The sequence below is a fragment of the Anticarsia gemmatalis genome, chromosome 26 (genome assembly GCF_050436995.1).
Source record: "Anticarsia gemmatalis isolate Benzon Research Colony breed Stoneville strain chromosome 26, ilAntGemm2 primary, whole genome shotgun sequence".
Lineage (NCBI taxonomy): Eukaryota > Metazoa > Arthropoda > Insecta > Lepidoptera > Erebidae > Anticarsia > Anticarsia gemmatalis.
In genome coordinates, this window is record NC_134770.1 from 5185445 (window position 1) to 5197533 (window position 12089).

At 34.3% G+C, this 12089-nt stretch overlaps 1 protein-coding gene across 1 annotated transcript in view; it reads left to right on the top strand.

The window, feature by feature from the left end:
* LOC142984307 (uncharacterized) overlaps positions 1–12089 on the top strand; it is a 60020-nt gene that overhangs the window by 35634 nt on the left and 12297 nt on the right. The window contains exon 2 of the mRNA XM_076131826.1: positions 7472–7668. Coding sequence (XP_075987941.1) covers positions 7472–7668 — 197 coding nt within the window. The remainder of the gene's footprint in view (positions 1–7471; positions 7669–12089) is intronic.

Here is a 12089-nt window from a genome sequence, read left to right on the forward strand (position 1 = left end):
TAGCTATTTAACGACAGTATTAGAAACGCCACGTGTGAGTCGTGTGAAACTCTTCTGTAAGAGCAGAACAATGCAGTGAAAGTGCGACTGGAGTGCATCGGTGTCGTAGTGCAAATTGCTGTTCAGTGCATCTCTTGATGGCTTTACGACTCATTGCTTGAGATAATAGGTAGATATGCCTGCGACCACGGCGACTGCAACCTGCGCCGAAACGTTAGGCATTTCAAGGTAAAATGCGTGTTCGCGTTAATTCCCGTATTCTATTATACATTGAACATGCAATGCGAGAGTTTAAAAGTTATGATTATAGGTGCATTATTACTGTGTAGATTTACAGAAATGGTTAAATCTTTGATTGCTTGCTTAGGGACTCATTACTTGAAATAATAGATAGATTATTTCTATGTAGATTTTAAGGAATAATCTACCTTTTAATGTAAGCTTAGGTAGGTATTTGGACTGCAAAGCAGGGAGGCTGTATATTTTCACATAAATTCTGAATTTACCAATTCGTGGTCTGTATATTTGTCTACTTTAGTTAGTTGCTATAGTAATTATGTTTTTGAAACATTTTAAAGCCGGCTTATATTTCATTCAATTCAATTCAATATAATCTAGAAGACTAGTCTACAGTAGGGAATGCAATCCCGACTCGAGATCGTCAACTCGAGATCCCTCGCGATCAGAAATATCAATCCCGCGGGATCCCGAGATTTTCGGGATCCCGTCTAGTAAGTAAAAATAATACGATTAATACGGCTTGTTTAATGTAATATGTGTGTGATAGTGTGGTGAATGCAATAAATTATTACTTATTTGAAAGAAAATAAAAGCCTTTATTTTTGAATATTACTAACAACGTAACATAATTAACAGGTGTAATAACATGAACATAATCAAAAAAGTAGGTGTAGCTCCAGGAGATCAAAATAAAAAGTAATCACATGGCATTTTGAAAGTAGCCTCTTAATAAACAAAGTGTATCAATAGTATGATCTTTTAATCGGCATCTTAAGTCTATTGCAATGTACCCAGCTGCTGAAAATGCCCTCTCCGACAATCCCGAACGGGATCTCGTCATATTATGCTTCGGGATTGATCCCGAAAAAATACACGGGATCTCGCGAGATCGGGATCTCGCGAGATCGGGATCCCGCGAGATCGGGATTGCATTCACTAGTCTACAGTACCCATAAATAATTCTAAATGAACTCAAAACCCGGATTATTTACTTTTAAGAAGAAATAAAATATTTTAAAGCATTCATATCAATTTCTGCTAGGTTATAAAATTGTAAGCAGTTGCATGGAATACAATAATACTTAAGTAAAGCTTTAAGTGTTTTTAAGTGTGACTACTTCAAAAAGAATGTTTAGGATTCCTTTGACATTAGACTGATTCACACGAGGATATGATGATTACTGGTGACGACATGAGTATGATGATTTCACCATCATTAAACAAATGATAGAAATCTTTGAATACCTACTGAAACGTTAGCCCTGAAAAGTGATTTTAGAAAATATTTTTGACTTTCGACAGTAAAGTTTTTCCATAAGAGCTCATTAATGATCATTTATATTATAGCAATTAAATATTGGATTTTTTTGAGAAACCTTGCTTTTTCTTGGCATTGGGTTACAAAAGAGGGCTGAAGAAGAAATGTCGCATCATATGATTCTGTTATTTTTTTATCTAACAAAATACGAGTAAATATAGTGAGAAAAACTATCTAAGTACCTACCTACTTATTTATGTGTGGATTCAGCTACTGTATCGTAAGACAGTAAAATAAAGTGGGTTTCTTCACCCGTTATAGAAACCACTTACTATTTACTGATACTATCTATTTAATACTACTATCTAATCTTGACTATTTTATTTATCGCAGTCTGCTTCTGGTCAATGACTTTTAGCTTCAGACTAAATATAAACTAAAGGTCATTGGATAAGAGACAGCTTATTACTAAAGCTTGGAAGGTATGTGATTCCATCGGCAGTCTATGGAATATTAAACAGGATACTGAATTTTATCAACTGCTTGTAGCTATGAGTACGTAATATAATCCACGCTTTATGGTATATTGTTTTTTTCTTTTCTTATTATAGTTTTGAATATATTCGCTTTAGTGTTTGAATAAAGTATGTGAAAAGAAACACCTCAACATAAATTGCATGCTTCGCCTGCATACAAATTATTTTGCATGAGACCACCCGTCGGGTCCATAATTTTGGCAACTCATTCGTGACTGCCTACGCCGTGACCTGCATGCTCTTCATTATATATAATTATACGTGATATTTTATTGTGAATAGCACTTCTTAAACCGCTAGGCTGTATAATTTGACGCCTCTGCTTTTGCCGCCATAAAAATGCAAACGTCACATGTAATGACAGTTCTGACATTTCAATGTTGCCAATACATTAATTTATGACGTTGTTAAAAAGTAATTTATTTAAAAATAAATTATTTAAATGATAATTGAAGTAATTTTGAAACGGATTGTAGTCGTTAAACGTAAGTCATTGTCAATATTACGAGATAGCTTTTAGTATAATGTATTCTTGTCTGGTAATTGTTGTGGGGATATGGCTTGTGCAGGGAGAAACGACCTTAAATATATGCAACCTTTGCGTTGGAGACGTAGCATTATTATAAAGAGCGCCCACGCCCGAGGTTGATGACACTTGCTGTCATGAGTGTCAACTAACTATTAATGGTGAAACTGGAGACTTAAGGAGAGGTCTATACACAATAGTTTCATTCACAATCTTCAATATGCCTATCAAAAAGTTATACATTAGAGTATTGCAAAAAATATGATGTCTGCTTGAATTTTTATAATAAGATGAAGAAACTAAAGATTTATTGTCTACGGCTAGAAAGGTTAATGGGGAGAACAAGAGGTATATGCTTTTGAAATAATATCTAATTAATTATAAATTGAGTATGTTAGTCTGCAAGAGGTCTTCTTCTGGAATGCGACAGGGTTTACATGGCAATAAAAGCCCTGTAACCTGAAAAGTACTTACCTAACTGTACAAAAACATATTATACAATCATTTACAGTCTTTGACAAACAAGTAAAACTGTAACAGGTTTGTTTCAATGAATCTAGTGTAACGTAGATAAGGAATCGTTGAAACTCACGGTCGATTGGCCGCCTGCCGACTGTGCGGTGCCAGTGAGCCGTGAAATAAAACCTGTTTTATAATTACCTACTTTTAACACTGAATTGTTTACGTTTGTATTGTTTGTGTCGTGTGCCGATATTTTACATAACACTCAATGAATCGATTAACTGTTTGTGGTACTAATTTAAATAGTACCGGATCTTTCCATATTAACAATTTGTTTTTTATTTTCAGATTTTTTCAATTTTTGTCTAATATTTATATTGAAAGGCGGGAAGTACGTTACAGATTATCATCATTACAAGATATTTTGGTTTAATCATTAAGTTTCGTACGTTATTCTTTCATATGTAATTTCGCTTTGCCGGATACGTACCTGCACTAATATAATTTCGATTACCGATGATCAGTTTGTCCGTCCTAAACTCAAAGGTTTTTACAATAACCTTACAGTTTCAAATAATAGACCTTCGTCATAGTATTCAGACACGAAATAACAGTCTGTTCTTTACCAAAAAGTCGTTAGGATTGCACAAAAAACTATAAAAGAATCGGAAGGAAGAACTTCCATTATTGTCACTAAAGAAGTGAGCAGTCGTTTTAATAGGCAAAAAGTTTAATATACCCAAGTATCTGCAGTCTGAAACCTGTCTTTAAAGTATTAGGTAATAAATCATATCTGCTTCTATTAGTCATGGAGAAACCCGTCCTTAACATGACAGGCACGGCGACATTGTGAGACAGACGCTTATGTGCAAATTAGTTGGTGCATAATATTACTGAACTGATTTGAATGCGTTGCGTTAATTGTATAGCTTTGGTATTCATATTTTGTGACGTCATTTTTCGTTTTGGAATGAGTTTTCTCTAGACATGATTACTAGACTCTCGTTTTGACATGTATGCATTTTTTTTTGTTGGCAACATTAATGGATTGTGGAAAAAGCATAGGGATTTGTTCGTTTATAGGTGAGGAAATCTTAAACTGAATGTTATAATACCAGACTACTCAAGTAATTGATTTAACTATCAAAGTAACGGCGATATCAAGTTAAAATAATTACGGTTTTTGTATAGAAATGATAGACCTCTTCTACATTAACATTTTGCCAAATCGTTTTCTGTAAGAAACCACTTACAAAGTAGGTAATGCATCTAAACAATTTACCCACTTACATTTAAATCGCAAAACAAGCTAATCATTGCAGATTAATTACCAACAAACAATTTAAACGTGTAACGTCCATGAAACTGGCCGCGTGATTGTTACTGCTTCTCATTATAGGTACTAGATGTCGCTAGTTTATGCTAAGAAAAAAACGTTCCGAACCACTGAACAGACACGTGGATTATTTTTTCTGTTGTTTACGAATTAGCACGGGTTTTGACATTCGGCCACGGTCGGAAATAGATTGAATATGGCTATTTTAATAGACAAAAAAGTGTTTATTTGATACACAAATAACTCATAGACTGTACATTACTGTATCTGAATTTTAGACTTTTTTTTGTAATATTTACAATATTTAGCCCCCGGTGCAACACTTCGAATTATCTATCAAATAGTTTATCAAAAGTATAAAATTTGAAACTTCCCCCTATCATTTTTTAAAACTAGTTTAGCTGTTTAATATTTCTTCGTATCCTTTCCTGTTATTTAAAACCATATTATTGCACATCTAGTTTTACAGTTTTGTTTTACAAATATAATCATGTTTTTATTGTAACTGTAGACATCAAACGATAGCATTGAAAATATTATTTGATTATCAGTTTAATGTCTTTAAAGTCAATGATTGGCTTTTTGTACTTTCTGATTTATCCTTCCGCCATTTTTTTAACAAGACCCAGAAAAACAGTAAGTGTTGCCAGTTTTTTCTCTTAGATTTCCATTATTATTTGTAGTTTATTAAATTATTTTTGCTTTTGTACAAAATACGTGACGGATTTGATCTTAATCTATTGTAATATTTTTTATTATATTGTTTTTTTAGTAAAGTGTTTCAGCAACAAGAAAACTTGTATTAAGATATCGGAAACAGACAAGATTCAATTATATTTTTCATCAAAATAAAATATAATATAATACCTTTAATAAACAGTCTGTGGGTTTTTAATGTAACAATGAGAAGAGGTTATGATTAATTTTTCATCAGGAAAATGAAGATACATTTTAGTTTAAGGAAAAAGTTTTACAAAGAGCTTTTATATTCGTTTGAAAGTGACATTAACTTTGCATTGTGTTTGTAATAAAACACTGTCCAAAAAGACGTGATAGAATTGAGTTTTTTTAGAAATTGTCTGACCGTTCTGACCCGCTCTTATCAAAACAAGGTTAGCTTCCATTAACGCTTTTTATCGATCGATTTGCATATAATGTATTTAAGATTTCAGCTAAATCAGACTCAGAAACGCGGTCAATACAGACTGGCAATTGTTATTTTTATAGGTAAAGCTTGTATGTAGAGAGCGACTTATTATTTCTTGTGACTAGACAACTCTTGTAAATAGGTCTAGTAGGTATAGCCTTAACCCATTCCTCAATTTGAGAGGTGACCCTTGCCTAGCTGTAGGACAGTAGACCCTTATTTATGAATTTAAACTACATATTTACGAATATGATTAATTTACGCAACAAAATGAGTCAAGTCATTGCCAGTTCTACGTGGTATTCGATGGCACTCGCAATGGCTAAGGCAAGACGACCCGTGAAAACATATCGCTACACGTGTTAAATCTAACTTTAAACAGACTACCAACAGATTATTTGAATCTAAGACATTACTTACAAACAGTTACGAAGCAAACACATAAATAGAGTAAAAAACAGTCGACGTCACGTGAAAGTGTCGACCCAGATCGTCACATCCGATCTCTATCGAAAGCAAGAGTGGATAATTACGAGTGAATTAACACCACTAGCCGGCTATGCAACCTGTCATTTACCAGGCTTTATGACGGAACGCCTTTGCCAACCGATAATTTTGTGTTTGTGTAAGTTTGCTAGCCTTGGACATAGGCTGATGTTGGAATACGTCTGCTAAAAAAAAAATTGGGAAAGTGGCGGGAAATCATTGCGCGTTATTTTGACAGCTGTCAAATTTAATCTATAGTAATCGACAAAAAAAAAAGAATTAATATTGAATTATGGTTTCTCATTACGTAAATAAAATAAAGTTAGAATAAACTTCTTTACAATGTACCGGTGGGAGACTACACAAGTCTTTTTCTCAACATCCGTAGTCCACACTGACCTAATCCGAGATAGCATGCGATCGACTAATTAAACATTCATGTACGCTCGATTATTCTATCGTGCGCACCATGATTAATTTCTCTCAGTGAAAACTGCGCTTTATTGCCATGTATAACGACAGTTACTGCTACCGTGTACTAATTAAACCTAATTGCTGTTATAGAGAATTATGAAAAACTATAAGATTTCTTGCGGTGGCAACACTGCGGGTTATGAGACGGGTTCCGTGTATAGACAAAATCCGTCATCGTCTTCTTATTTTAAACTTGTCAAAATTAATTAACATTAGTTGATAATTGCTACAATTAAATTGTTGTTCAATTAGTTTTAACGTGGAAAAGCAAGCGTTATCGCCTGTATTATCAACTACACTTGCTAGATTTGCCATAGATAGTTCTTTTAAGTACCTATCTAGAGCGCAGTATATGTAAGTCTAGGAATTATTATAATTTAAATTCAAACCGTTTTAAATGTCAAACTGTCAATACTCGATAGTACCTACCGATACTGACTGTAGAGAATCGCGGTACAGTACAATGTTAAGTTAACAGTGTTCTCTACAATATATGTACATACTTAGCGTGTAAATCCCTTTTCCGTTAGTTGTTGACTTTTGCTCCGGTGTTTGAGCGATAAAGAGATTAAATACAGATAAGAACTTAATAGGAAACACTTCATTATCTATTATACTAGTAGCTGTATACTAGACAATAACAACGACGTAATTTTTAAGAAGAAACCTTGATGACATCTTAATGTAGAGAAATGTTGATAGTTAATTTGATAAGTCACACTGAATATGAGTCGTTTTCAAGCACATATTTTGTCACAATGCAATTCCATTACCGTCGGTATTGGGAACAGAATAATTTCAGTTTTTTTGTAATACAAAAACCTCAGACATTTTTCTTGACTATTTCTGTTGCGTTTGAAAAGTAGAAACGGACACCTAAGTCTCTTGATTTTATTTTGGCATCCTCGCTGATTCTTGCTGCTATATTCATATACACAAAGTCATAGCGCGTGTAAAACTGTAATTTTTCCGATTTTAATGTAACCTTTATTTCTCTTGTCCACAGGAAAGCACCTAGTCTTTTCAACGGACCCTGAATCAGTCAAAGATGAGTTCGCCTTCGACAACCCAGGGTTCAGACAGGAGGAGCGCCTGGCGTGGCAGCATGAGGCTCCAACACTACCGCTCACCGGGAAGATGCAGCCTGGACTACATGTGGAGTTCACCAAGCCTGAGCATAGCAAAGATGACTCGCATTTACAGGTATGTACATGAGCATGACTTCATTATTACTCACAGCTTTTTTTTTATCCACTGCATAGGATGCATCCCTTAGGATTATAATATTAAAAAGTGTGTTTGTTTGATACTTTTTCACGACAAAAAGCTGAACCGATTTCGTTATGAATGTTCTGACTATAGAAAATAGAAGGTTCCGACCGTTTTGTAACTCTAGAAAAAGATACAGACTACGTTTTTTTTGTAAAAAGTCACAGCAAAAATGCAAAACGTCGATAGAATTTTGTAGATTGAGTGACCTGTGCCTCGATTCTCTACTACTATCGACTACCGACAACCGAACTGTCATCGAGAAATTTTGTATGAAAATCTGATCAGCGCCTTTGTCGGGTGTCGTAGGAAACATTTTGGCAGTACATTCTAAATGTCAAAATTCGATAGCTAGCCGGTTGTCGGTAGTCGATAGTGGTAGAGAATCGAGGTACTGTTGTCATATCCAGTGCCGTCGCGTCAGGAATAATTTATTGAAGTTTGATTATCTCATTCCTCTCCTTCATACCTAGTTAATATTATAAAGGCAGTAGAACTTTTCAACAGCATTCCTAATGCGATTACCTATCTCAATGGGAATTAAAATAGATTGTAAGTTATCCAATCCATCTATTTTATCCAAACCTGTGGATATAAATAAAGTGAAGATAAGGTGACGTTTATAGCTCGATTATCTTTACGTAGAGGGTCTGTGGGGGCACAAGACAGGTTAGATCTATGGTGATCTATGATGATTTTTATTACCTAGCAGCCAGTAGCAGTAGAATTCCTTACTTCTATTTCATTTTAGTCAAGTATTGAAAACTAATAACAAGCGATAATAATAAGACATCTTCTTAGTGAACAGTAGCTCGATTCTCTACCATTATCGACAATCGGCTAGCTGTTATCGAGAAATTTTGTGAAAGAAAATCTGATCAGCGCCTCTAGCGGGCGATGAAGGAACTATTTTAGAAGTATATTTTAAATGTCAAACTCTTGATACTTGATAGTACCGAATGTAGACAATCGTGCTTGAGTTAATCCTATGTTTTGCTATCAGTAACTCAGTGATTGCCTCAGATCTGTAGGTAACTCGTCAACCATGCATCTGATCACTTGATGGTCGCTTTGGTTTCTCTCCCACTAGGTTATAAGAATGAGAGGACAGATATTACTCGTGTTTAAGTACTATGCATTAATTTGTCCACTATAAACAAACTGTTACGCAGTTTCTTTATTACTGGCCGCTAAATATCAGCCGAAAGGACATACAAATCGGGTTACATACAAACATTTCCTCTTCATAACATAAGTGTTATATAACACGCATATATACAAGTATTGCGATACGAAACGATTTGAGCATTGCAAACATCCGTCACTTATAAGTGAGCACTTATGTAAGAGTTTCTGTGTAAGTGTGACTTTCTTGGGTGACTTGATACTTATATTATAAGGGTACTAGTGAATAAGTATGTAAAAGTCGCATAAATAGCTATTTAGTGAAATCATTTGTTCAAGTGTCGGGTGGAATAGTTTTAATTTTCATTCCGAATATTTATATCAGTAGCTCGATTCTACGACTATCTACTACCGACAATCGGTTAGTTATAGATAAATTTTGTATGAAAATCTGATCAGCGCCTCTAACGGGCGTTGTAGGAACTATTATGGCAGTACATTTTAAATGTCAAATACGTATGTACAGTACCTATAGTACATGTATCTTTTTCATATTATAATATATTCATATTTGATTCTCGGATCGGGATTTTGTGCTATTGTTTTTTTTTTCTAATTTATATAAGAATATATCAATCGTAGCAAGTAGTTTGGTAACGTGGAACAGGCTCGCCCTGATTACGTGGGACTTACATTGTTAATGGCGTAGCGTGGATGTATTTTGTACACCCCTGCCTAAGCCTTCGGGTGTAATAGACGTGATATTATTGCAAATAATATGTATATGTGCAAAAATAAAATTAGCTACATTACTGACAAGACAAATTATAGTGGGATGCCTGGCATGTACAAGAGTGTTGTACATTAATGCAAAATGATTGCTAGAATGCTAAGAATGTAACCTAGACAGTATTCCAGTAAGTACTAAGATAATAACAAAAAGCTAATCTTCACCGTGACGATAGCACTCGTACTCGTATAAAACTTTCATATTACGTACACTGTCATGCCGCGGCTATCATTGCACGTAGATCTTTGCAGGGCTGTGCTACTTCTAGACTTAACCTAATATTAACTTAACTTAATCACTATTTTCTAGTAATAAATGTTAAGTTGTGAAGCGTGTTTGCTTGCGCCTTTAAGAGGGACGAAGGTCAAAGGTTCGATTACCATTTTTTGTCGGTTGTCATTGTTTAAACGAATTATGTTATTCCTGAACCGTCCTAATACTATCATGATTTTGGTCAAAAGCCAAATTTAGAGTAAAGTAAATCATTTTCTGTGCTCCAATGTTCAAGCAGTTAAAGTACGCGAGGAAAAGAAATTTAAAAGCAAAGTCAAGAGACGTTTGATAGGAAAGTTTGATATGCCCTTGATTTGTCTCCATCACCCGCCCTTTTCTCCTACGCCTCTTGTATGTCCTTCTCGTAGCGACTTGCTGTTATAATATTCGGACACACAAAGGTATTTGGCGCGTACTACATAAAAACCTTAATCATCTGCAATAGATGTATACAGATATATGTACATTGTACGTTTCCTAGTTGGAAAACTAAATATTTAGCTATAATTTCCCCAGCCATTATTCATAAAATCGCGATTTAATACCCAATTGTGAGTATAATGCGGACATTAGCCGGTAAATTCGTGGATTATTCAGCATATTGTAACTTACACGACGTTAGTTACGCTTTCGTACCACGGTTCGGTTCAATTGAGGTGAAGCCTCTGATTTGAGACTCACTGTTACATACACTATGATGTAATGTCAAGAAAAAACATTACTTATTATAAGTATGGATTGATGACATTGTAAAAACTATACTATCCTTAGTATAAAATTGAGATTTATTAAGATAATGCTGAAAAGTAATCTCAAGTTCGCTTTCGGGCTTGGGGTAAATTTTCTACCTAAAATAATTTAACTGCTTATAATTTCGTGTGCTTGATATTAGGGAAGTCTCTAAATACTCACATTACTGGTTAGACAAGTCTAGTCAAAAACGTGGTAGTTTTGCCTTATTACAGTAGTTATAGGTTGAGTTTTATATTCTTACCAATGTCACACTCTTCAAGTAAAAACTGTCAAAAAAGTTTTACAAAATAAACACGAACCATACTTATTGTCTTATGAACTGACTTCCTTTTCTTAGCATTACAACATTAGATGTAAATGAGATTTAGACTAGAGATTCTAAGATACGAAATATTCTAAGCTCCATAAATTCCGAGGTACAAATATTGAAGCAGTATTATGACATAGATATTATAGTCAGTCAGCCCTGCAAGTACAATTCGGTGCAGCATTCCTCGGCGAGCGGTTACAAATCGATCTGGCGTACAACTGGTTTGTGCCGTGCCTGAGCGCAATCTCACCGGGATTTGTAAACAAGTGCCTGATACTAATGTACGTATTTCAAACGTGGGTTTGCTTCGGAGTTTAAAGGTAGACAGAGATAGGACTAGATTAGGCAAGAAAATACTTTAGTTTTGGGGTAGGTAGAATAAAATTTAGATTCAATAGGATAAAATGAAGTGCTTCTAATTTAGCTTGCAAGATGTCAGCTGAAAGTACTAACGAAAAAATGCAACAAGCCTAATAAAAGGTTGTAATTGTTAAAATAAATGATTGCTTATAATATCAGTGTAACGTGACCGTGTTTGTTTATATGTTAGATAGAAAGATAGCTATTAAAAGCTTTGTTAATATAAATTGTTTAAATAGAGATGAATTAATCTGAATCAGGTAGACATTAAATCAATAAGTTACACGGGTTACAAGGAGAACATAACTTGTATTGTACAGCGTACGGAATGGCATTCATTTGCGACAACAAAAATATACACATAACAGTCTCTAGTTGAACAATAATGCTTGAAACAAACATCAGTAATTAAACATTTGTTAGTCACTTAAAAATCAATTAAAATACCCAAACCATCAAATTAAATGAAAACAACCAATGACTCATCTAATGATATCCATCATCATATTCATTAAAATATAGTTTTAAGCGAAGCACAGATCATGACATCAATCAGCCTAGATCACGTTTAACACCGTTTAAACTGTGATAAGGTTGGCTATGAACTAATCTCTTTACTCTATGGAATATTCCTAAGGTATTTAAAATTATGAGTATGTATGTGCACGAATGGAATTATAACAATTGTTTTACTGAATTTTAATTAGGTATGTGAACTGCGTTTTACAAGTTACTGGTTTTATC